The sequence below is a fragment of the Apostichopus japonicus genome, chromosome 7, assembly GCF_037975245.1.
Source record: "Apostichopus japonicus isolate 1M-3 chromosome 7, ASM3797524v1, whole genome shotgun sequence".
NCBI classification, from domain to species: Eukaryota; Metazoa; Echinodermata; class Holothuroidea; order Aspidochirotida; family Stichopodidae; genus Apostichopus; species Apostichopus japonicus.
In genome coordinates, this window is record NC_092567.1 from 4,037,389 (window position 1) to 4,065,304 (window position 27,916).

Genomic DNA, 27,916 nt, shown 5'->3' on the forward strand with positions numbered 1-27,916 from the left:
ATATTCTAAAGCTAGCGTCATGCATGCAGGTTAGCGCGTATTAGGCTCATTGCGCATGCGTTGTATATCTGCACTTTGGTCAAAAAAGGGGGCCATATATATATATATATATATATATATATATATATATATATATATATATATATATATATATATATATATATATATATATATATATATATATATGTATATGTATATATATATATATATATATATATATATTTATATATATATATATATATATATATATATATATATATATGTATATATATATATATATATGTATATATATATATATATATATATATATATATATATATATATATATATATATATATATATATATCATGACGCGTGTGTGTGTATGGACGATATGAAACCAACTGTGGCTGGTCTTGAACTCGACCGAGTCGTCGGGGAACATGACGTATTTCGGTATTAGACCAGGATCTATATGCGAACTGCACTACACATGTCCTTCGATGCAACACTGCCATCCAGAGATAAATGTTATACAACCCGACTTGAATGCTAATTATTACCCCAAAACCTAGTGCCGTAACTCATACAATGAATCTATCAATTAAATTCCGCATGCGATTTGAGAATTGAGCACATTTCCTGTGAATATAATGTAGTGGATATAACAAGGGTGTATCATTGCCGGGGGTGGGGGGGGGGAGGCGGACGCACTCATCACTTCTTGAGATTGTTCCCATCTGCATGAAAACGCGCGCCCCACAACCCTACACCCACACCTCGAGTTACGAAACTTAATTAATGACCTTCGCCCGTAGTTCCAAGACCTTGACAAAATCCGGCAACACACCACTTCATCGATAACAAGTGATCTGTTGTGTTTTAGTGACGTGTAGAGGTCGTGCACTGACCTACATGGAGTGAAACCACTCACGATTTTGTAATTTCCCAAGATCAGGCCCCGAAAAATCCCGAGAAATCCCAAAGACACTGTACTGTACATGGATATCTAGCAATATCTAGCGATATCTATAGGGATGAAAATCCCAAGTTCTTCCCTAAACTGAAGGCAAATAGAGAATTGAAGCCTTCAGTGTGTAATGAACTTAAAACTGTGCGTCTTTCGAAATGAAAAGAATGTGGGGCATTGCAAAATAAACCGTCAGATAAAAGTGATTTATTTCAGTCTCATTTCAATTATTCGAATTTGTAAAGCAAACAGCAGATATAACATCATACCAGTGAGCATGAAATGACGTTCCAGGATGAACAGCCTCAAAACTGTCTATGTGTGTAGAGTTCGGTTTCGGAAATACCTGGAATTTTTTCATTTCCTTCAACGAAGTTTGATAGTAGCCGTTATAAGAGGTTTTATTATTTGTTCACCAATACATGGGCGCAGATCCTGACGGGGACAGCGGGACGCGTCCCCACCAACTTTTCAGTGGCGGGGACATGATATACCGTGTCCCCACCAAGTTGTCTTGACCAAACGTTGCATTTAAAATTCCCTGTATTGAACTTTGACGCAGTTTGATCCAGCATTGTGCAAATGGCATGCTATAAAAGACGAGAATTTTTTACTATTGACACTGTTAGGCGTGACTTCTCCGCTGAAGTATTAACACATAAAAATGCATTCAATCATGTGAAACATAATTTATACACGAAACTGGTAAATTGTGGTCAGCAAAACGGACTGAGTGCGAACAAAACAATTGTTAAAAACTCACACTGTGTGTTGCCAATTTGAGCTAGCTTCACGTCCATGCAATTCTCATTTTATTATATTTATAAACAGTTGTTAAATATAGGACGGAAATTGTATTATTGTTTTCTGCGAGAGGACCCCAGACCCATCGTAAATACAAAAGTCTACTTGGATTATGTGTCCCCTGATTTTTTTTTTTTCTGCAGACGCCCGTGTATTTCCCCAAACTAAACTTCTAAGCCATGAGATCTAAAACTTAAGGTTGTTTGGGAGCATCATTTGGTCCAGGAAGTGTTATTTCCGGCGATCTGGGAGGTATATTTGCCAAAAATATATATATATACACTTCGCGCGAACCCATGGTCGTGCTCCGCTTAGATAGTATCAGAGAACAGACACGCGTCCCCACCATTATCCAAGACTGAACTACGCCCATGCACCAATTAATTAACTATGTCTGAATTTTCGAAAATTCCCTGACCAACATTCTTAATCATATTTCCCTCTACTCGTGCAATTTTGACCGGTTTGTTAGGGGTTGAAAGAGGTTTTTTCTATATCGGTTGTCCATTGATGAAAATTTGTGCAACATTATGGCAAGGGCGGCGGAAGCACTTTTAATCTGGGGGGGGGGGGGCACCGACATCAAAGGGCACTTTGCAGAAATTCGACTGGACTGATGCAGCCTTATATTTAGTACCCTTTATAACTCTTATTGTATTATCTTATTTGCGTATACACATCACTCCATCAACGCCCCCCCCCCCCCCCAAGGAAAATACGCAACCGAGCACTGCAATATCCAATGTGCAAATTGGGAAACAAGAAACAAGTTTTCTTTTGAGACAAAATGAGGTGAAATTATGCTAGTTGCTAATGTAGGAATCTTCCGAATTAGAGTTTATTCCTTGTTAATATCTTAACAATTTTGTTTTCCATTCGAAATAGCTTTGAGATTGACCCACAGAAATTCATTAAAACTCAGGGGCGTTGCCAGGATTTGCAAAGTTATATGCACGACTATCTGAGCGGAGTGCCACCATCAGTTGGCGCGGAGCGTACACGAAAATTTTTGGTTTTGCAAACCCCTCAGATGGCCGGAAACGGCCCTTCCCGAGTGTTCATTCTGGTTCCCTGGCCTCTTGCTAACTTGAGACACCTCAATTTTTATGTAGAAAAAGGACACATTTTTAACCTGAGGAAAAGTGGGGGGGGGGGACGTGCCCCCTGTGCCCCCCGGTTCCGCCACCCTTGCATTATGGGTATGTTTTGAAGTGAATTTTTCTCACGAGAAATGTGAATTTTCAAATTCTGAACAAATAATGGGCTTACAACCTTAAAAGTGGGGCTGACGGGTTTTGTGGGCCGCGACGTTGAATCAGCTACAAAAGCAATGACCCAGAGGAGATGTGATGAGGTCGAACATGATGTGTGACTGGTGACAATCATCAAAAAGGTTATGAATGCAAAAAAAAAAAGAAAACTATTGGGAAATACTTGGTTCTCAGGCAAAAGTGGTTGGTCATTTTCAAGCCCGAGATGTGCCATTTCCGGTGATCTGGGTGGTATCAAAACCAGAAATTTTCTTGTACGCTGCGCGCCAACCGATGGTGGCGCTCCGCTTTGTGAGTAATACGCACCCCTCGGGTTAGAAAATCCTGGATACGCCCCTGAGGTGGGTCACAATAATGACAAAATGTGTATTGTTTGCTTAATTGGGATGACTCCCGACCCCTCCTCAACCAATTCATTTTTGCTCCCTTCCTACGCCAATCAAGTGAATTGTCACATGTCTACATAGATATGGGGAAGGGTGTAGAACTGAAAGGAGGGGTTCATCTTGTGGCTAGTTTGTGTATTTTTTCGGATTAAGTCCATAAGCGGTAAGTTTGCCTCTCCAATCCTGAAAACGGATCGACTCTCCTGTATGGTTTAGTACTCAGTAACGTGGGTTTACATTCCAAAATTATCACGATCAAGTTAGGAAGGGGAATGTACCTTTATAGTCAGACTATAGATGCCGAAAGTTTTGATGGTGTTGCTGTGGAGTCGCTGAATGCAATTCCATGTAGGGGGTTGTGTGGGAGTCCTCCGACTGAACTTACAATTCTGAGGTGTAGTTTGACTATAATATCTGTCTAAAGTTAAGGTTGTGCTAAAACATACTAGTGTGAAGTTTGAAAACTGAACTGACCGATATTAAAATCACTATTGTATAATTGTATAAAAAATCAGAAATATAGTCTTGATCGCGTCCAGTTATTCGGTAAATGGGTACCATGCTGATTTTGAAAATTACGTCAAGCCCTGCAGAAGTCAACATGTCCATTGCCTCTAAACCAATACAGGTACTGACGTTTTCACTCTTAACCATGTAACATTCGGGGTACACTTTCATATTTCTGGTGGAACAATATTGGAAACCTCTTTGCAGTCATGTCTGTGTGTAGTATAAGTTTCTATCATATGTATGTGTGACATGAGGGGTACATTTTTAGCCCATAGTATGTAAGTTAGGTAGGGTTTACACCTCAATTTTAAACGTTCCGGCTTTACCTAGTTGCACTCCCACAGCCTTTTTTTCAGTTTGGATCATTTTCCTACTTCGTTGCTTATGCAGAGCACCATAAACAACGGCAGGTCCCAGTTTGTAAGTCTTTCTTATGACTTGACCTGGAATCAAACCCCGTACCTTCCGGCTGCAAGTCAGATGCTCTACCACTTGACCATGCAGTCCGTCCTCATAGTAGTAAAAACTATTGCTTTGCTACTATTGTAAAATCCCCTGCCTTTCTTTACCAGTTTGCCAACAGGAAGTACTATCAATGAGTCCTATATGAACAAGCACCCGCAAAATCATGCATAGTTTATCCGTGGCAGTCACCCATGATGTAGGCACAACCGTTCATAATTTATGTTCGCCTATATATACCGAACATTAACTTGAAAGATAATGTAACACCTAATTAATTTAAATGCAATGAATTCCAATGACGGTTATTTAAGGCTAATGATGTATTAATACCCTCTCATATTTATTGATATGGTTGATGATTATTCATGAGATGCTGATTATATTGTTTACTGTTTAAACTTAAATCCTATTTTTCTTTGTTTATCATTCCCAGCTAGTTTCCGTTGTTCATTTATACTTGTATATTATACTTCATGTATATTATGATGAATTGTTAGAGGAGTGGATAGGGTGGGGAGATGGAGGTGTTTGAGGGAGATGGAGGGGGTTGGGTGGATGGGGGGATGGAGGGGTTTTGAGGGCGATGGAGGGGGTTGGGAACGGAGGGGTTTGGGAGATGGAGGGGGTTGGGGAGATGGAGAGGGTGGGGGATGGAGGGGGTGGGGTGGGGGTGGAGGAGTTTGAGGGAGATGGAAGGGTTTGGGAGATGGAGGGGGTTGGGGATATGGAGAGGGAGGGGGATGGAGAGGGTGAGGATGGAGGGGGTGGGGGATGGAGGGGTTTAAGGGCGATGGAAGGGGTTAGGAACGGAAGGGTTTGGGAGATGGAGGGTCTTGGAAAAATGGACAGGGTATGGGATGGAGGAGATGGGGATGGAGGGGTTTGAGGGAGATGGAGGGGGTTGGGGAGTCGTTGGGGGTTGGAGAGATGAAAGGGTGGGGGATAGTGATGGTGGGGGATGGAGGGGTTTTAGGGAGATGGATGGGGTTGGGGAGATGTAAAATGTTGGAGAGATGAAAGGGTGGGGGATGGAAGGGGTGGGGTGGAGGAGTTTGAAGGAGATGGACGATCAGGGGTTGGAGAAATGGACAGGGTATGGGATGGGGGATGGAGGGGTTTGAGAAAGATGGAGGGGGTTGAAGAGATGGAGGGGGTTGAAGAGATGGAGGAGATTGGGGAGATGGAGGGGTTTGAGGGATATGGAGGGGGTTGGGGAGATGGAGGGGTTGGAGAGATGGATAGGGTGGGGTACGGTGAGGTCGGGGGATGGAGGGGTTTTAGGGAGGGGTGACGGTTAAAGACGGTGTTCGTTCTATCTTTCCTGACAAACACCTTTATTCCCATATGACTTCCCCTCACCATGTTTTGGCTACGGCTACAACCATATGCCAGAACTGGTATTGGTACGCTATGCGCCAACTGATGGTGGCGCTCCGCTCAGATAGAGTCATAACGGTCCTTTTTTTGGAAATTACCAACCCAATACAATTTCATGAAAAAGGGCCTGGTATATCTGCACATCAAAGCACTGCTATGAAACATTTGGACGATATATAGTTTCTCGATGTTTCTAAACTGCCGCTAGGAATTCTACCCAGGCTACGGCCCTGAAGTATATCTTTATTTGATTGATTTGTTGTTATCGATGAAGTGAATGTGCCTAGATACCAAATAGTGCTTTTCAAATGTACTTATAAGACCATATGTGTGCATTTTGTAGATATCTGGATAACAAGGTATTCTCGTGTGCAAAGTTTAGATGTTTCCATTTGGGTTTAAGGCAGCATTTTGCGTTTGGTCGCCGTTTTCTACTTTTTTGACATGTCCATTGAGTTTTTACATATATCAATCACAAAACAGCAAACTAAGATATCAGCCAAGTTTTTCCCTGCCAACATCGTTAATTGGCGAGTAATTAAGGATATTTGCAGAGAATGAGAAAAGTATCCACGACAAAATTCCACATTTAAAATTAATCGCATACAGTACCCCAAACCCACTAGTTTGAATTCAACCAATCAGAGATGCAGGTTTAGTTATGAGCCGTTGCTAAAAATAGATTCAAGACTTTGCGTTGGTACAACCAGGAAGTTGTTATGGAACTCCCTGGTTCAACTTCCATATAGACTGTACACAAATCAAGCTTGGTGTTGTATTAAGTATTGGTCAATGACGTTCGTAGTGTTTAAATATTCATATTATGGGCGAGGTTAATTGGGATCCCAACGGAAAATATCTTGGAGAAAAACAAAGTTGAAAGTTGCAAATTTTTCGACTTTTATGCCACCATTTGAAGTAAGATTTAAATAGATAAGCTAGTTATGTACGTCGTTATGGCATAGTGGAGTCAGAGAGGTTGAGAAAAATCATAGAAAAGGACGCAAAATGCTGCTTTAAGTTTCAATTTGAACAATCATGATTAAGGTTCTAAATAACATTAGGATGTGAAAAAGATAAGTCTTTCTTAATTAAAGTCTAATCTTGTCAAATGTGACTTTTATTAAATATATTTATGAATGACATATCAATTGAGGCACCAAACAGAAGTGAACCTGGAAATTTGTAGAGTCTGACCCCTGGACCCCTGGCTGGGTTTCGCCCCTGGACCCACCCGAAAAGGCTTTGCACTTAGTCGCTCGCCGACTCCTTCAGTTTTATTCATATTCCCTTATTTTGCCCCCCCCCCCCCCCGCCCCACCCAACTCTCAATTCGGATTGACGCTCCTGATCAGAGCATGATCGATTTTAGCTTAAAGCAGCTGGTTGTGTGTGTAGCTTTATCTCCTATGCCTATATACTGGTCAAGTAATCACTGTCTACTGTTAACTTGTAGTAATAACTGATTAATGAAACAATATGTGCACAAAACTCGAGTCTGTCACATCTCAAAACAAACAAAGAAACTTTAAGTAGTATTATCCTAACAATCCGGTGTTACCATCCTCTATCAGTTAGTGGGGGGGGGGGGGGTGATTGGAATTAATTTGTCCACCATGAATGTTGAAATTAGACAAGAAGTTAGAGGATTTGCAAATGAGAGAATAAAGCATTACATTAATATAATTAAGAGCGGAGACACGATTGAGGTGTTTGTTATGATATGCAATATTTCATGACTTAGTCTGAACATGTCACAGAGGTACACAATATATAAATGAGCACCTTTATCTTGCTTTATCTGCCTCGATTTATTTTAAGCGAAAATATAGTATCGTGCTGAAAATAAAGCTTGCGTACGAAAAAATACCCAGATTATAGTGAAACTATCTTCACCTTTTCACACCCATGCCCCCCCCCCCAAAAAAGTGTCCCATCTCCATTTTATACGCTCATTTCAAAGAAAGTGAATGACTTGTAGATTTGAGGCCTAAGTTAGCGCTGAGTAAGTATCGTACATGGAATGTGTAACATTCGGTAATTATAGCAGGGAGTTCTATATGTAACAGCTACCTACTTATACCAGGGAGCTCTCTCAAAGTAAGCTCCCTATAGCAGGGAGCTATTCTCAGTGACAGCTCCCTAATGATAGCAAGGAGCTCTATATGTAACAGCTCCCTAATTAAGATTAATTAATTGCAATTATTATATACACTCATAATATATTATGACATATCAAGTTATACCAAAGAACTCAGCTCCCTTTCTCTTCATTCCGTGACGGTTCCTTGCAAAGTATGGAGCAACACAGACACTACATTGTATCGCCCGATAGTCAGGTACTACATCTCTCTGCAGGGGTCCTAGACAGTGCGCGCAGGAGTTCAAAAGTGGAGGACACATTCAATCTTGTCCATGGATGGATTTAGTTAGGTACCTGAACCTTGGCAGAAGGACTAGAGGCGAACCAAAGAATTTATAAGGAGAGGATGATGCCATGTGGTCATTTAAGTGGACTATCCCGTAGTGGGTCTGGGTCCCCCCTCCCCCCCCCCAAATAAAAGTTTAGACGTCAATCGGTGCATTTTGAGGCGTATTTAGAATATAAATTTCATCCATATAGTAGCTCTAAACGCAAGGTTTTGCTAATAAATACTTTGTGAGCTTGAAAAAGGGAGAGGGTTATCCCGTAGTAGTGGTCTAATTATTTTCCGGCTGAACGCAACAAAAATTCCGTGAATGACGATGGGCGGTCGACCGCCCTTTCCTTCTCCCCCTTTGGCATGTCATTGTTCGTAGATTATATGCCATACACAAGGGATATTGTTAACTGTTGTAACTTAATATATTATAATAATTATGAACCGTATACTTAGGCTATATTGTTGACAATTGTTTACGACAGATTTTCTTAGTTAGTTTTGCTTGCCTATGCAAACTGTATTATGTGGTCTGACCGAATGACGTCATATAGGCTTACTTTGTATGTAATGGGTCAACATGCTGACTGGAAATTTAAGAAAACAATTGGACTAACCTTAAACTTAAATGACTTCTCACATCAGTTTACAATAACAAGCCTAAAAAGAACGGTTTTAAAATCTGAATGAAACATCACCCTCTCCTCCCCTGTCTATATGTAGGGATTGCTAGGGTGTAATGGACCTTCCTTCAGAAACAATCACTCCATTTGTAAAGGGATCTAATTGACTGTCTTGGTGTTGTCCTATATATACGGTACTGCTATGGTTGAATATTTATGTTCTCCTGATTAATAACAAATTGTACATGACTCTGCAGAACAAGGTATTTAAGTTTCCTTTTTTAAAGAATTCCTCAAGCGGCTGAGTGACCAATATATTAGTGAACTTTGTATGATGTATGGGCCAGCGACTGTATAATTCGGTTATGTCCATGACTTATACCCAATCATTCATAGTTCATGTTCGCCTTTACATACAGTACATTTACGCGAAAGGTAATTTAAACCATAATTCACTGAATAAGATGTATTAATACCCCCTCATGTGTATGTATCTGGTTGATGATTATTCATGAGATGCTGATTATATTGTTTACTGTTTAAAACTTGAAATCCTCTTTTTCTTCATTTATCATTCCCAGCCATTTTTCGTTGTTCATTTATACTTGTATAATTGTACTTTATATATAATATAATACATTGTTAGACTCCAGCTGAACTTAAACGAGTGAGTTATTGTTTTGTTTGTACATTGCATTTATATTTACACTATTAAACTAAGGATTTTGTAATACTACTACGTACGTAAAGTCCTGGTTAGAATTGAAATCTAAACCACGCTACCTATTAGTTTGGTATCTCGGTACATGTTATCACGAAACAGTGTTTTGCTCCCACATGTCGCAGAAAACAGTGTGTGTTAACTAACCCTCCTCTTCCTGGGGTCTGGAACGACTTGTCTGTTTGTTCGATGTTGTTAGTATTTACATACAATGCGCTAGTTGTACACAGTTTCCATAGTACAATGTAAGCCTATATTTCACTCGATATACGATGAAAAACGTGACCCACTGCATGGAGTCACTCATGGAGTCACAAATATAGTGGAATCACTAGGGATAGGATGGTGATGGGGCGTGATGGTTAAAGACAGTTTTTGTTCTATCTTTCCTAACATTCATCGCATAGCCCTGTACACGCAGTAGTTTAATATCATGGAATTGGATTGCGTTGAAGACGGAGTGTTCTTGTGACGTTAATTAGTATAATAACACAATTAAAGGTTATATTCGTTGTACCGAATGACTGAATACCTGGAGTGTCAAAGGGAGGTGTGAGTCGGAGGGGGAGGCCGGAGGGAAGAAGGGAAAGGGGGGGGGGGATCATCACATCTTCCTTAGTTCACTTGTTAGATCAAGATATTCTTCAGTGACGACAAGACCAGCTCCAATCATCAACGATTGTACTTTAATACATTACTGGGTCATTCGGCTTGATCCTTGGTTAGCCAAACAATGCGAGGTAATAAAATGTTCCATTTTTAATGAAATTCATATTTTCAGTAAACGTTTGGTGTCGACATTTCTAGATAAACGTCAAAACTTCATGAGAAACGTTACAACTTCTATAAAGCGTGGAAAGTTGCGATATCAGTCTAAATTGTTCTATAAGAAAAATCAAATATCAGAAATAAAACCACAAAATGTCAATATGTAAAATCGTTTTTGTTTTCGAAAATAATAGTCAATAGTCGAGGTATAAGCAGGGTTAATTCGACCAAGAATGTTTTAACAAAATTTTCTGGGATCAATGTTCCTTCTGAGCAACCCTCATATATTATATTGCGTACTTGGTAATAACAGTTGGAGCGGATGTTGACACCTGGTACAGATAAAACCAACAGAAAAAAAGGAGACCTAGGCAATAATGTTTCATACTATAATGTATACCTCTATCATTCCAATTTAGATACTTTCAAGGGGTGGCAGACAAATATTTGAGGGCCTATGGCCCTCCCGTATAGACCCTTCTGCTCCTACTCTGCCCTCCATTATGATACAAGATTAGTCTCTGTACAGAGTAAGTAAATCTTTGATTTTGTATTAACGTTATATTTGCGTATTGAGAGAGTAAAAGTACACCTGTTTTACACTGAAGTTCAGTTGCTGCCCAGTGTACATGACTGGGGGTGGTAGACATATATCTGACGGCCTATCCCCCCCCCCCTAGCTAACCCTCTGCTCCTGCCCTTCATTATGGTACAAGATTACTTCAGTTGCTGCCAAGTGTATATGACTACTCTTGTAGTCATCTAAACGGCAAATGATACTGACTTGATACATCCCAGCAGCATAGGTCACAACACAGATGTCGTAATTGAAGGTAAATGTTACATTCAGTCTGCATTATGTAATAAAATCTGCAAATAACTAGAACACTTGTATACAAATACGTGTCATTGTGGTGCGCGATGAAGGTGAAATTTAGTTTGTTGTAATTGATATTCAATGGATGGATCTTTGTAACCGTATTGTATTTAAGAAAGACTCACGTATTTTCCGGACGTGACAGAGAATACCCAGTCCTGGACACTGATTGGTCAACTTGAACAACATGTTAACGTCACTGTATCCTCGTCATAGATATTGAACAAGGAAGAAAGCTGACACAGTTTATCGCCGTTTGTTTAAGCAGTAAAGCCTTAAAAAATAGAGGGCGCTTTGTAGTGTACGGCCAAATGCCAGATCATTTGTTAGTCTTTACATATACATATTGTGCATTCGACTTTGAAACTGAATTTGATTTTACCGGCTTTTTCTGAAAGAGTAGGAGTACTTTGCGCAACAGAGACATGTTATGGTGACCATAGTGGTAAGTACTATACTCCTGGCTTTTTCTCGCATCTATAATGACTCGAGTAAGTGGAGTGTTTGTGCAACTTTTAATGTCTGGAAAGTGTCATTTCTGGTATCTGTGAGGCATATGGCAAACATCTGTCTTGTTTTTATTATTTTAGTGCTCCACTCAAATAGTGACATAGCCTAGTTGTCCCTAAAAAAATGCCGTGTAAAGGCAACCCTCCACCCCTCTCCCCCATCCCCTTCCGACACACCTTGTTTTGTGTAATATTTCCATATTAGTCTGTACATGCAGTTATTAGTTTAATGTTAACGTTGCAAAGTCGGTAGTAGCCTAGTTTACTTTTACTGAATTGTTAGTGGTAAGCCCACGACATCATAACCATCATTCCATGTTATTCTGGCATGTGGATCTGTCATTAGGGATACAGTTTTAAGTAAAATGAGGTGTTAACATTTTTAAAATTAGGCTTTAGTTATATCGCATCCGAAAGCCGCCGTGGCCGGTCTAGGGCTTAGGCTAACTTTATCCAGGGTCCAGTGAATAACAACATCAGCTGAGCAGACGACACTAGTAAAGACATTAGATTCCTATGTAATTGCTTCTATTATCGATACCTAAGAATAACTTGTAAAACTTACAGTCCACTGCCACATGTTTGGCACCCAAATGCGGCACACGATATCACCATTTCGAGTGATTTATGTCAACTTTATCACTTCAGTTATGTCAAAGACGTAGTGCTTGTATTACGCGCAAGTACTTTCTTGTCGTATAAGCAAAGCCCCACCAGTTGGATGGGTGGCTTCATTATATGTCGCATGACGCCATTCCCCTACTTCAATTTCTATGATCCTCGCCTAGTTAGCGAAAGTTAACTAACATACGGTGATTTACACCGAAGGCCTAATGCACAATTACTCTAAGGAATACAATGTAGGTCCAGTCTCTCATTGCACTATTACACACTCCGGGCGATTAAAAACTGCTTGTTCGGTTTCCTGGCCCTGGTTCATGATCCAAAACACGTAATATACGTACAGAGCAGCTAGCTCTGGCAACTAACTTTGACTGTGTAGTATATAATGCCATACCATTACGGGCTAGCTGTTCGTGCCCGAGATCACCAAATAACACCGAGTCGTTGTGCATAATACGATTAACATTTGTTGCGTGCAATTTTTTTTTTGTTTTTTGATTAACTCAAATGCGTTCAAATGTTACCTGTCTTGTTCAATTCGAGAAAAACGAACCAAAGTAGAGAATTTTACGTATTGTTTTGAAGAAGTATTCTACTCAATGGGGTCATTTTTGTTTACGTGTGCCAGTGCAGAATTAACTGTTTGCCGAAACAATTCTTTGCAAATCTGGGTCTGGATTTTTTCCTGCGTAGCCAAGATGTAAATTTGAGATTGCTATGAAGAGTGTATGTTCAGCTGGCATTCACCAGCCAGACATGCGGATGGTGGAGCGGGCTTGTATTCCCAATATTGTAGCGCGCGTGCGCACTACAATAGCTAGAACGGTTGTAAATTCTGAATGAAATATCACCTTCTCCTCCCCTGTCTGGTAGAGATTTTTAGGGTGTAATGGCCCTTCTTTCAAAAGCCATCATTCGATTTCTAACTGGATTTTATTGTTTTGTTGGTCTTCTACTTATCTGGTACTGTCATGGTTGAATCTTAATTTGTTCATTGTTAATAACAACGTTTACATGACTCTGTAGATCAAGGTATTAAAGTTTCCTTTTTTGTTTAAATGCTTCGTCTTAAACTTAATATAAAAGATCGAGTATATTTTCATAACTTATTTATAATTCATTATAATAATAATACTAATAAAGTAAAGTATGTATGCTATTGTATGCATTTAGTCTCATGTGTTATGACGTGCATTCACATTGCATCTTAGATATAATGGTAATGTTATGTCTCATTCCTTATACATTTCATATTGCATTTATCTTATTAAAGGAAAAGTTTTTTAACCAGGGGTCTTTCGGCAACCCCACCTAACCTTCAATACCACTCTGCCTATATAATACATCTGTAGTGATTACAATGGTATAATGGTATAATTCAGCTATTTCTAACAATCCATTGTTCCATCTTTCACCATCCTCCACCTTTACAGGAAGAAATCAATTTAACCTAATATGTCACAATTAAACACAACAATTACACCAAGAATGTTGAAACCAGACAAGCACTTTGAGGATTTGCAATAAAACATTACATAATTATAATTAAGAGCTGATAAACGATTGAGAAATATGCACAAATGAGTGATATTCCAAGATTTGGTCTCTGCAACTGCAACCTGTATGTGTAATATATATGCATTTCTTTTTTGTACCTGCAGTGGTGAAGAACATTTGAGTCAATACAAAGCTATATGTTATGTTCGTGGGAGAGGGGAATGGGTAAAATTATTTTCATATCCCTTGTAACGCAGATACAAATGAGAATATTGATTTAAAACTCAAACATCACATCAATCATCGCGCACTAAAAGTCACTTATGTTACACAATTCATAGTATTTATTTAGCCTTCCAGAAACCATCACTCGATATTTACATAACAAACAAACAGTTTACCATATCACTGATCAGCTGATATTGTTATCTATTAATACTTTGATCCAGTACAATGCTATATTCGCGTCTTCGATACTTCAACGCAGCGAAAACAAAACATTGATCATGACGGGGGGGGGGGGGGGGCTTAGTGTAACACCAATGACCTCTCTCCGTGACAGCTCCCTAATTATACCAGGGTGCACCCATTGTGACAGCTCCCTAATTATACAAGGGAATCCTTTTTTTGTGACAGCTAATATTAATATCAGGAGCTCCCTGATAATACCAGGGAGTAGTCTCTGTAACGGCTCCTTTATTATACCATGGAGCTATCAACAGATGATTATACCAGGGAGCCCACTTTTAGACAGCTCATATTAATTCTAGGGAGCTCTTTTGTTACAGCTCCCTAAAAATACCAGGGATTACGCTATGCACCAGCTGCCTAATTATACCCTGGACCTCTCTGTGACAGCTCCCTAATTATACCAGGGAACCGCCTTTTTGACAGCTCATATTAATTCTATAGGGAGCTCTGTTTGTGACAGCTCTCAAATAATAGTGGGAACTTTTTCTGTAACAGTTGTTTAATTATACCAATGACCTCTCTGTGACTGCCGCCTAATTATACCTGGGAGCCCTCTTTTTGACAGCTCATATTAATTTTAGGGAGCTCTGTTTGTTACAGCTCCCTTATAATACCAGGGAATTATCTCTGTGACAGCTTCCTAATTATACCAGGCAACCGTCTTTGTGACAGCTCCTATTAATATTAAGGAGCTATGTTTGTGACCGCTCCCTAACAACACCAGTGTGCTCTCTCTCTCTGTAAAAGCTGCCTAATTATAGCAGGGAGCTCTCTCGACGACAAAACAGACCTTGTAAATTAATAGTGACATTTTGAAAATAAGATGTTATGGACATACAACAGTGCCTTTATATTGTAAATTAACATTCAGCATTGGTTGTATATAGAATAACAGTTGAATGCATTATAAACTGCATGACGCCAATAATAATTTGTCTTTAATAGTGGGTATTATAACACCTTTGCATGAATGCACAATTACAAGTTATCACTGTTCGGTATCAACAAACAAACATCGGACACTGTTCAATTTGCATATTAATAAAAAATTGCTACCCAAATTATGCGGGTTATATTCTCGTTTGTTGATTTCTGTGTTGATTTATGCGCATCATGTTTCTAATTAATTTAAAACTTGGTAGAGTTACTTCATTTGATATCAAAGCATGTGTTTACTGGTTAAAACTGTTGTTGTTTGGGCTAAAATTAACGTCACAGTGTTCACTTTTTTCCCAAATACACAAAGTCGGTATATGTAATTGACTTAGCTCTGAAGCATTTACTAAAACTAAAATTAAACGTATAACAATTAGGTGTTCCCTTTTGAAGGGAATGGTGATACATACCCGACGGAGATCGCACAGTCACAGTCTCTATGCAAGGTGACTATGGTTGAGAGCGGATCAGTCGTTCGGTAGTTTGGTTTTCGTGCCCAGGTTCTTTTCTTGGTGTATTTACTTAGAAAAGTACACACACTGAAGCGTGTCAATTTTAATTTACACTAAATGGGTTGGCCACTGAAGAATTAATTGCAATAGAAGTAAAACAATCGACAAACTTTGATAACAGTAGGAATCGTTAACAGGAGAGAAGATATTCCTTTACAGAATTAACTCTTACTTGTTGATTCACGGTTCGAACGGTGCACCAACTTCTGTTATATTACGCCTTAGCGCATACGTCCTGGCTGCCGGTATTCTACTGTATGAATACGTTTTTGTAACAGTGTGTTAATAACATAAACCTCTCGCTCTCAGTGGCATCTCCCTGCACCAGGCAACTATATCGGTGATAGCTCCTTACATGACTGGAGGCTTCACTGAAACTACATTAGTATGGTTCCATCAGTGGCGCATATATGTTCCGAAGAGTGGGGGGGGGGGTGATGATATTAGTAAACTATCTAAGCTGGAGCGCCACCATCAGTTGGCGCGGAGCGTACATGGAAATTTTAGGCTTTACAATCTCCCCAGATGTCCGGAAACGGCCCCTTGGAGTGTTTTAGGCTGCATGAGTTCAGCTTTGAAATATAAATTCCATGTATGCAATTCCTCAATTACTGAGAAAATATTCAATCTATGAAAAAAGTAATACATGTCAGATGAGTTGAGATGGTACAATAATCATAATGAATTGTGAATCCTCTTTCATTTATTCTGTCTGCCATGCTCCCGTATTCACCTTCTGTATCTCTTTTACCTTTGTCCATCACCCCATCCATAGTCCATACATGTTCATTACTCAAGTGCCTCACCGTCCATAGTCGGTGTTGTGGTCGATATAGACGGTTCTCTGTAACAATCCCTTCCTGGTGGCTAATGGCTATCAGTGATCGTCGGTTTGCATTCTTATATATACACTACAAACAGCAAAATGTAACTGATAATCGTCAGATATAGAACGCACCTGGGCGTCAAAGCCTCATTACAATAAAGAACAAGTTAAGTTGTTAATTGGAATACTTTTTGACATCTAATGCCCTTTTTAGAAACACCTAATTTTTGAGCGCCTGATGTGTATAGTGTTCAAATCCTGAACGCCTACTGTTCAAATGCTTTACGCTACAGCGCTCAAATTGAGAACGCTTGCGTTCAAATTTTGAACGCTAGCAAATATATGTAAGTGTTTAAAGAGGCATTTAGACGTCAACACGATGCAAGCTCTTCAAGTAGGCTAGGCATATCCCTTCATCCTCAACATGTTCTGACGCCCCGAATCGTTATATCATAGGCCTATATTTATTATATTGTGTTGTTGTTTGTTTGCAGTGTATGGAACCCTGGAGTGAGAACAGCTTGATAAAATACTGAGGTTGAAATCTCAGTATTTTGACCTAACCTAATTTTAACTTAACTTTAATTTATTTTATTTTAATTTGAACCTAATTTATTTTATATCGGACTGGAAATTGGGGGGGGGGGATGATTGTGTAGACCATCCCCCCTTAACCAAAAAGTGGGTGATATATCCCCCCACCCCCCGGCTGCGAATTTTTTTCCCAAACAGGTTTGCAATTGCGTGTAAATAGGCGCTCATGATTGGTCGGAAAAGTTACGTCATCACGATAGAAACCGTCACTTCCAGGTAACCAAAGTGTCTGCATCCATTCGTTGCAACGAAGATATACCCGTTCAAAATTACCCGAAGCTTTGGAAAATGTAATTCTGCTTGACTGCAAAAGTTTAGGTGGCCTGCTGTATCGTTGCTAGTAATAATTGAAGGTGCGTCAATTACGGGGGTGCGTCAATTATGAAGCCTTGACTACACTAAACTGTTTGCGTATATTCATTCAAGACTCGTGAAGTTGATTTTAATGTAGGCCTACCCATTCCACGAAACAAATTCCGATTGCAGTAGAATGGCTCACAAATCTTGAATAACGTAAACACGAACCCAATAGAATGTAGCGTATGTATCATAAGTAAGGTCAACATGTGATTCAAGCATTAAAAGTAAAGTTAGGGCGTTTGATGGACCGTAACTAGACTTAATTAAGTGTCAGTGTGTAACTCAGTGCATGTCTTCGAACTTCAAAGCGATGCCCATTATTGATGCTGACGTCACGAGCAATCTGATTGGCGGAAAACTCCGTAATTGCAAACCTGTTTGGGAAAAAAAAATCGCCCGCGGGATGTGCGCCCCATGTGGGTTCCATGACCATAAACTACAGCCCCTGTCAGGGTTGTTACTACATTAGTATGGTTCGATGACCATACTTTACACCCCCTGTAAGGGTTGTTACTACATTAGTATGGTTCAATGACCATACACTACACCCCCAGCAAGGGTTGTTACTACATTAGTATGTTCGATGACCATACACTACACCCCCAGCAAGGGTTGTTACTACATTAGTATGGTTCGATGACAATGCACTACACCCCCAGCAAGGGTTGTTACTACATTAGTTTGGTTCAATGACCATACACTACACCCCAGCAAGGGTTGTTACTACATAAGTATGGTTCGATGACCATACACTACACCCCCAGCAAGGGTTGTTACTACATTAGTATGGTTCGATGACGATGCACTCCAACATATACGGCTTGTTGTTCCAGGTTTAATTCAATCATTTGAAGCATTTAACTGTTATTTAAAGTATTGAAAGACTAGCTATTTATTCGTAACGGAAGAATCTGAAATTCCAAAAATTAACACTTATGTGCTTATGTTAAAGTATACGTTCAATATTATCAATACATCATCAGTATGATAAGAGTTTAAGCGCAATTTGGCACATGCAGAGATTATTCTGATTGGTTTAAATATACTATGACATCATTTGCAATTATCCTCAATACACCACTGTATATTCATTAGCTAGAAAAACCATCCGTCTTCTTTAAACCTAAATTTTTATGATTTAAAGTGGCTTAAATAATAGTTTTCAATGACTGTGAATAGACTTGAGAATAAAGAAAACAAAACCATCATAAAATAGTAAACAGTTCCTAAATTAGGTGTAGGAAAAAAATGTAAAAGACTGTTTATTTATTAGCTAACTTGCATTATTTTTAGATGCAATCTCCAGCAACTGTGTCGTCGATCTTTGAAGAAGAGCGCTGTCGTTTTTGTTTATCCTAACTTTACGCGAGCAGAGCTCTTTCACCGAATCCATAATGTCGTTGACGTCACCAGTTAGTTCCAGGATACAGAGGATGGCAAACCTACCCCCCCCCCCTGGTAATTTCTTCAAATGGTTGATGAGTTTCTTTCCAGCATTGGGATCCAGACCACAGGCGAATCTAAACAGGTACTGAAGATCAAATGGATCTAAGAAGCTGAGCATATCGGAAAGATCGTGTGCGTTCTTTACACTGAAAAAATAAACTAGTCAATATTGCCACGGACTAACGTTAAATTAGTCTGTAACGTTAGTTAATGCACACGGACAAGCAAAAATCTTCGTTTCATCGTTGCTTCTTAGTCAGTTTACACTGACTAAGGAAAATATAATCGCAGCTTGGTCGATGGCGACGGACTAAGGTATTTTAACCCATGGACTAAGAACGATACGGACACTCGATTTACGCCATAATCGTAGCTTAGTCGGTGTCGACGGACTAATGTATTTTAACCCACCTCGATTCACTTCAATTTGAAAACCGAGAGGCAACGGCAGCTTGCTGGACTTGGCATAGTTTCATACGATCACTCTAAGCAACTTTCAACCGTAAATCACCCAAGAAGGTCTTTAGAAGAATGGAGGTATTAACTGCCATCATCGGCCTACCTGTTATTCCTTTAACTTGAAGGTAAAATTAAAGTTAATTGTTAGGCCACTGGCACTACACACTAGTACTGTATTATGGTTAGTGTAACGCTACCGTTGTAACGCTACTGTTGTCACGCTGGCGTTTCGCAATACACAAGTGCAATGACAGTGAGTAGCCTATAGGCTTCTACTGGGTACTGCAGTGCATTCTCAACACTAAAGTGTGCATTCTAAACACCAATTAACAATGTGTTATGTGTGTATTGGGCTAGATTGAACAGTGGCACATAATCTTCTAATTTATTCCCAAACAAATGCTGGAACTATAAGTCTCAATAGTTTATTTGAAGTCTACACTCATTTGGTAAAGATTTCCTGTAATTTCCCATGTGAATCTAAATGGGTAGGCTTTGTGATATTGAATAAGCAAGGCTAGACCTTCAAACGTACAGTCACAGTAGGCTGAACAAATTATGTTGGCTAGTCAACGGTATTATACGTTGCGAGCAGTCAGGATGCACGCTTCAGTTCTATTTAACCTTTTCATTTATCATTTTTTAGTATTTAATTTCCGGTCACGCTCAGGAAACAATTGCGACATTCCTTCACGGTCGACTTGTTTACTGTAAGAAGTATTAACCGTTTTTTCCTCAGGAAAGCTTGATAGTCTGAAGTTATTATAACATGTGCTTTTAGTATACTGCCAAAAGAGTAAGTTGTTGTATTTGTATTGATATTTTATGTAGAAGTAACGGAAAATTTAGTATGTTTAGTTTGGTCTAATTGTACGTTTGTTTCTGTCCAATGTAGTGCAGGGTTCACTTGCGCGAATTCAAATTATTCTGTTTATGTATATATGTATATGCATCGATTCGTAGATTGTGATGTTTTTTGACATTTATTTGTAATTCAAGCATATCTGTTTAGTAGCAAAGTTTAAAGGTTAAGATTAATTAGTTTTCTCTTTTTGATCCTAGATTAAATGAAACTCATTGACGTAAATAATAGATCAGATGATACAGTTTAACGCAGTTGCTAAAACTCTGGGTATTCTCTAGTCTTCGCTGGTCCATTATGTACTTTAGTATAGTCAAGGCTTCATAATTTACTAGCAACGATACAGCAGGCCACCTAAACTTTTCGCAGTCAAGCAGAATTACATATTTTATGAGTTTAAATCCATTTTAGCTATTTGCTGACTAAATTTCGGTATTTTTTAAGCTTTTAACACCCTCCCCCCAGGTTTGCACGTTTTTGGGGCATTTGGAAATCTTACATCCTAAAAATAACCAACATTACCTCAATATGATAACAGTATTCTCTAGGACCTAACCTGTCAGAGCTTAGAGGCTCAGAGCATAGTAAACAGCATCTAAGTCAATGGATGTATACTAAGGCCTAAACTACAGTTAGCTTATTGACGAATGTGTCAATTTAGGGGTATGAAAGAACTTGACACGGCAGACATTTTGTGGTCAAATTCTGCCCAATTGTACGGTGCATAAGCACAGAACCTTAAATATTTTGATTTCATAACATTTCTGAGGAACTACACATGAAAAACACATACAGTTGAGTGATTTGGATTTTTCCTTGATAGACATCGTTGATCAAATCCTTAAGTGCGTCAATTATGAGCCCACCATGCTACTACTAGTAAGACTAAATCAAAACGACCGAAAGACAAACTTAGTGTAACAAAGTACTGATTCTCCTCTAGCCTAGGTCTAAACAGGCTTGTTATGTGAGCAAGCAAAATAACAACTAAAAACGATTAGGCCTATAAATAAGTTGGCTCAGTGCATTTGTGTTTCTCAAATTTTATATTGTTAAAGATCATAAAAACAAACAAAGATTTAGCCCATATTTTATTATCTCTGTATTCTGGGCATTTGATTCTGGTTGCAATGGTGATGACAGTCTCGTTCAAATTTTCAGCTTTATACAGTCTGCTTCAAACTCTTGGATTGTTTTTTGAGACTATACTGTAGTGGAAGCAAATCTCACATAACTTTGTGGTGACAACTTTATTTAATTTTGTTTTTCAAATGATGAATACTTTGCTGTTTCTTTTTTCCACCAGGAATTGAAAAGCCAAATATCTAAGTCAAGGGTGAGGTTTCCTGTGATGCACGACACCAGTGTGGAGGCAACAACAGAAGAGGAGAACTGTGTTATATATGGCTTAAAGCCATGCTTTAAGATGATATATTGGTACCCTTTGCAGAACAAAAGAGTTTATCCAAGAGTCCAAAAAGCAAAGGAACAAGTACCATAGAGAAGAAAGATGGAAGAGTGAGTTTAACTATTGTACCCAACTGTTTAATGATATTAAAGATACTTTTCATAACCTGTTTAAAAAAAAAAACAGTCTAGTATATCATTTACGTGCAAGCTTCATAATTTTGGTCAAATTTTCACTGATCTGTGGAGCGGGAGTCCAGAGGGTTTGGTTAGCTGGGAAGGTAACCAATTGCCTGGTACATCACAATGTTCACAATGCATTCCTGTATATGAAACCTGACGACTGGCAAACCGACTGTGGTGGATGTGGCTGGGAGAGCAATTTTAAAGTCACCTGATAGCTAACCTAGATCAGTTTTCATGGTAACACATCAAAGTAAGAACAATGTGTCAGGTATGGCCCCAAGAGCAACAAATGGCCATCGCCAGTAATTATTGGTGGTGGGGTACCCCTGCCAGTGATCAATAATTGACCCCTCATGGCTGACCTAGGTCAGCTCATGAGGTAACCACTTGAAACCTACTGGAAAATGTTGGTTAGGACTTCAGATACAACTGATGGGCATTGCCAGTAATTTTTATTGGTGGGGTACCCCTGCCAGTAGACCCCCAAAATGCCCATTCCCTCATTGACCTAGGTCAGCTCATGAGATAACCAGTTGAAAAATTACTGGAAAATGATAGGTATCACTTCATATGTAAGGGATGGGCATTTCCAGTATTTTATATTGGTGGGCCACCACTGCCAGAGTCCGCCCATACCTTACATATAGAATCCTGTCAATCATTTTACCGTAGTTTTCAACTGGTTAAATCATGAGCTGACCTAGATCAATGAGGGGGGGGGGAATTTTGGGGGTCTACTGGCAGGGGAACCCCAGTAATATAAATTACTGGAAATGCCCATCCCTTACATATGAAGTGATACCTATCATTTTCCAGTAATTTTTCAACTGGTTATCTCATGAGCTGACCTAGGTCAATGAGGGAATGGGCATTTTGGGGGTCTACTGGCAGGGGTACCCCACCAATAAAAATTACTGGCAATGCCCATCAGTTGTATCTGAAGTCCTAACCAACATTTTCCAGTAGGTTTCAAGTGGTTACCTCATGAGCTGACCTAGGTCAGCCGTGAGGGGTCAATTATTGATCACTGGCAGGGGTACCCCACCACCAATAATTACTGGCGATGGCCATTTGTTGCTCTTGGGGCCATACCTGACACATTGTACTTACTTTGATGTGTTACCATGAAAACTGATCTAGGTTAGCTATCAGGTGACTTTAAAATTGCTCTCCCAGTCACACCCACCACAGTCGGTTTGCCAGTCGTCTGGTTTCATATACAGGAATGCACTGTGAACATTGTGATGTACAAGGCAATTGGTTACCTTCCCAGCTAACCAAACCCTCTGGGCTCCCGGTCTATTGGGATCATTATTAACATGATTAACATAATTATTAAGCTTTGAAAAATAACTTGGTGTTATGCTGTGCAAAGCTAATAATTATTTGGTAAAGCTGCTATCCCTGGCATATAATTTGAGGGACCTAGATTTAAATGCATACCTCCCAATATGTTAGAAAATTTTAATGTAAATGTATGTTTATGATAATGTGAGTTATCATGTGCTATATCTGTATCTGTGCTTACACATATATCATATTTTCTGTTCACAGGTCAATAATGGTGCAGATTTTGGCTTCCTGAAGACAAGTGGGAGGCCATTTGTAGTTAAGAGAAACACTCTTTGTTCGTGAAGACTTAACTGGTGTCGATTTGGGGTACCACTTCAAAACGAAAGTCATGAGGAACCCTTGCCCAAGATTCAACTTTGCATTATTGTGCAGTGCTATACTTTTGCGATTCATGTTTGATCCATTAACTTGTCTTAACTTTGTTGGAATAAAATCAGATTTTCAGATTTTTGTTTACAGTGATTTCTTCTCCATCAGTCGAAAGTCAGCCTCTGTAGACATCAGAAGTTTTATCAGAAATAAATACTGCCAACGTACACATTATTTGTGTTTCTTCTGCTCTCTTTTCTTTCAGTGATGCTAGTCAGTGAAACTAGTCGGGTTTAATTCTTTCAGTGATTCTAGTCAGTGCAACTAGTCAGTCGATACCGACTAAGAAAGGTTAGTCGGGAGAGGCACCATCCTGACTAATGTAAAACCTGCTATAAACTAGTCGGTGGCTCATATAAATTAGTCGGTAAAGACCGACTAATGTCACCAACTAATGTAACTGACTAATATACATTTACCGACTAAGACATTGTTTATCGACTAAGCTGACGAACTAAGATGACCGACTAAGAAATCCAACTGACTAAGGAATAAATTAGTCGGTATAGTAACTGACTAAGGCTATGTTAGTCGGGAGAGGCACCAGATGGACTAACGTTATGTTAGTCGGTGAACCAATTTAAGTTTTCAGTGTACAAGAGTGACAAGGTGGTGGGCTGCATACCATTCACAGAATAGTTTATGATAAAAACGAACCATCGTTGTAAACAACACATTGTTTCCAATAGAATCATCGCTAACTTCATCTTCTTCGACCAAAATGCCAATTGAAATATACTGGTCATATAATTCTGGCCCGACTCTTTGACGAAATCTAGTCTTAATCCATGACAATTGTTGGTTTTTCTTGTTCAATCCTTCAAAAGCTATTTTGTCTAGCTTATGATGTTCCATTTCATGAAGATATAACTTGTTGCTTCTATTGTCTTTAAATTTCTGTTTCTGATGGTCGTAAAAACATCTAGTCATGTGTTTGAAGAACTGTGTGACATACTTGAACTTCATGAAGTCTTTCTGATCATGAGCCATGTGGGCAAACATCACAAATATGAGAGGCACCTGGCAAAGATCAGCAAGGATGGAGTTTTCATTGAGCCGTTGTTTTATTTCTGCCACTGCCTCATCGTTGTTACTTACTACAGCCTTGCGAATGTACTCATTCCTAGCTTTGTCATCGAATCCTGTTAGTTTGGCCCTCTTAGTTTCTTTTCTAAGATATTCTGGAAGATATCTTGTCGTTAAGCTGACATCAAAGTCTGCAAACAGTTCCATCTTGATGATCCTGTGTACATCGTCATTACTGTCATTGCTGTCCCTGACAGGATACTCGTCATATCCATCCAAAATAATGTGGACGGACGAGCAACTGTGAATTATCTTTTCAATATCATGTTTGCTAACACGGGGTTCTTTGGAGAGAAGAAATGACTTAATCGCCCTGTAGAGAGACTTTACACTTCCAAGTTGTCTTAACCGAAGAAGAATTAGTATTTCTACATTGTTCATCGGGGAATCCGATACGTCATTGCACCAATCGTAGGCCAGCTGAAGGGTTAACGTCGACTTACCATACCCGGGCTCTCCTTGTATAATGTGTCTCTTGGATTTAAACCGAAAGTCAGTATAAATACTTTTGTAAGATTCCAAACGCTCCCATGATCCTCCAGTGCCTCGCGTTAGCTCTGGTGCCAGACAAACTTCAACGCCCCAATCTACAAAGACCTTGTCCACACAATAAAGTCTATCTTTTATATATGGTAGGGGTTGAATCGCATCATATTGGTCTTTGTATGTCCTTTTGAGACATTCTATCAGAAATATTTTCTTCTCTAAACAAAAATCAGAAACAAAATGTGTAAATGTTACCACGTATGACTAAATTTGACGAACAATAAATTAGTGACACACATGGGAACACCTAAATCTTAATTGTTTATTAGTTACTGATAATACAGTTTTGTTACTGTTCTATTTGTTATTAAGACGACAGAGCGGGGGGGGGGCTACATGTTTTACCAAAAGGAAGTAAAGATGCACAAATGACAAAGTCAAAGAATAAGGCATCTACCTTGAAGATCAGGAGTCAGCTCCATTGTCACGTGATTCACTTCAGACAGTCTACGAAGCGTGAAGGGGTCGTGTCAGAACAGCTCCTGCCCATCGTTTCGGTGAATCTGTTTTTCTTTCTTTAAAATATGAGAAAAATAGGGAATCTAAATAATTACATTATTCTGTTAACTTTCAAAATGTATACTACATTGTGTTGTTGTTGCATATGGATGGTTCAATGTTTTATTAATAACCAGACAGCAAACCTGCAATGTGGTTTCAATGATGCTACATCAATAATCTTATATGAATGTGACACACTAGGCTGTAGGGTATAACCATGATGAACAGCATACCTCAATATAAGCAAAAAGCATTGAGATCATATAACAACACAATATTCACATTGGCACCTGAAGACAGAGATGAAAACTTTTCTTGTATTCCACATAGAGATTGATCGCTACCAAAGACAACTGGCTTCTTCCACTATATGTGGTACACCTACTGTACAAGCCGTACATTAAACATGCGTCAGTCAAATGTTAAGCCCCCTCCCAGGTCCCCAAGATTTTGCGTCTGATTTGCCTCTAAAACATCAAACCAGGCAATAGTTAATTTTCGTAAACAGCGCCTGGTCATTTCCCCAACGTTACTACATCCAAACCTAAAGTTTTTATTTGGCACTGAATCTTGACAATTGCAAAAATACGCCGGAAAAGTTGACAATGGTAACAAAGGTTACATATAGATTATTCAAATTGATATCGGCCATTCCAACACATTAAGCATGTACAAACAGTACAACGTTTCATTACACACCTTTGTGCACAGGCATGTATGCAGCAACGTACAGTAAGTTACCGACACACTTAAGTGAATGGAGATTTGGTCGAAACTTCTTGATTCTTATCTAAAGATGCCCTTTAGCTAATTTCCAATTGCCAACAGCCTCTCCTATATAATGAGGCGTAACACACATGAAATATCATAGGCTGCACTGTGGGAGATGCAATAGATTATAAAACAAGGTTTCCACAAGTTGACCACTGGTGACATTTGACCTCCGCAAAAAAACAAAAGGATTGTTGAACTAACTACATACTTTATTAGAGGTTGGTCCAAGCTTCCCTTCTTGAAATATCGTGTGAACGATGTTCACAATTTGGCCCATGGTGACCCCAACCTTTGACCTTCACAAAAATCCATTGGTATCTTGAAGTCATTGTGACACAACTACTGTACATACTAAATATGAGATTGGAGATATCGTCATTACAAGGTTTCACAGTTTGACCCCTAATGACATTTGACCTCTACAGGCAGTAGGCTTTTTCTACTCAATTTGGTACTTTTACACACCAAATATGATATTGGTCCAAACTTCTATTCTAGAGATATACTGTTTCCAAGCAAGGTGTCACACACACTCATCTGCCCAGGGACGTAGCCAGGGGGGAGCAGGGGGAGCGACCGCTCCCCCCTTTCAGTGTCGAAAAAAATGTTTAAAAACTGTTGTTTTTTAGCATGGTATGTTGTCAGTGCTTTTGATCTTGAATACTCGTCAGCTCCGTTAACTCAATTATAATCGTAGTAACATTCACGCCAACTGATTCAACTACTTAGTTTGGCAGATGCAATTAGCTAAATTTAGCCTATAGCCTATTACAAGCCTACAGTTGGCCACTGCGTAATAAAATACATATTGCCTACCTAACCGCACTCTATGGAATGTCACGAACCGTATGCACAACAACGTCGACAACGTTCGTTCTCATCCTTTCTATGATTCGTCCTAAGTTGTTGCACGAACAGCATGTTATGAAGCTAAGCTAGCAATCGTACGTGATACGCACTTCCTATAAATAATTATTACACTGCTAATACACTGCGATAACGATATTTGTTTTTAGGCCACTGCATATCTGGCTATATTCCAAAATATGAAAGTTTATATTGTCCATCAGTTAAGTTGGTCAAATGTATTAAAATCCAGACATTGGACAATAAACAAGAATCATCCTACTTGAAAAATTGTAAAAGAGCACTATGTTTGTCTTTCTGATATATTATGTAAAAGAACATGTAAAAGAATTCAAACAGGAAACAAAATCTGTTGATAATATGATATCATATGATCAGGGGCGTAGCCAGTATGTAGCACTGTGGGCCTGGGCCTACACTTTTTTGGCCAAGTTATCTTTTTTTAAAAACACCCATATTTCAAATCTATAAGCTTGCTGGACGAGTTTAAGAGTCTAGACAGGAATAACTATTGAAATGAACGTAGCAAGAATATGGCTTAATTAGGTGACCTAGTCTTC

At 39.2% G+C, this 27,916-nt stretch overlaps 2 protein-coding genes and 1 long non-coding RNA gene across 12 annotated transcripts in view; 1 reads left to right on the forward strand and 2 right to left on the reverse strand.

Moving 5' to 3' along the window:
* The window catches only part of LOC139969961 (NACHT, LRR and PYD domains-containing protein 3-like), a 184,791-nt gene that overhangs the window by 139,878 nt on the left and 16,997 nt on the right, over nucleotides 1-27,916 (reverse strand). Inside the window, exon 1 of one of the 2 annotated variants that reach the window (XM_071975419.1) lies at nucleotides 18,783-18,996. The exons of the other annotated variant lie outside the window; for it this stretch is intronic. The gene's annotated coding sequence lies outside the window, so the exon portion shown is untranslated. Of the gene's footprint in view, nucleotides 1-18,782; nucleotides 18,997-27,916 lie in introns of those variants that run through there. 2 annotated transcript variants of the gene reach the window in all.
* On the forward strand, nucleotides 19,083-23,559 carry LOC139970007 (uncharacterized). Its single transcript, XR_011793888.1, has 3 exons — nucleotides 19,083-20,201; nucleotides 21,574-21,785; nucleotides 23,415-23,559. It is a non-coding gene; the product is annotated as an uncharacterized lncRNA (long non-coding RNA).
* LOC139969986 (uncharacterized) overlaps nucleotides 23,744-27,916 on the reverse strand; it is a 131,221-nt gene continuing 127,048 nt past the window's right edge. For 8 of the 9 annotated variants that reach the window (XM_071975485.1, XM_071975486.1, XM_071975487.1 and 5 more), the window contains 2 exons: nucleotides 25,612-25,729; nucleotides 23,744-25,372 (listed from right to left, as the gene is read on the reverse strand). In XM_071975485.1, the coding sequence (XP_071831586.1) occupies nucleotides 24,171-25,372; nucleotides 25,612-25,636 (1,227 nt within the window). In that variant the 5' untranslated portion in view covers nucleotides 25,637-25,729 and the 3' untranslated portion in view covers nucleotides 23,744-24,170. The remainder of the gene's footprint in view (nucleotides 25,373-25,611; nucleotides 25,730-27,916) is intronic. The other variant, XM_071975492.1, reaches the window with a different exon arrangement.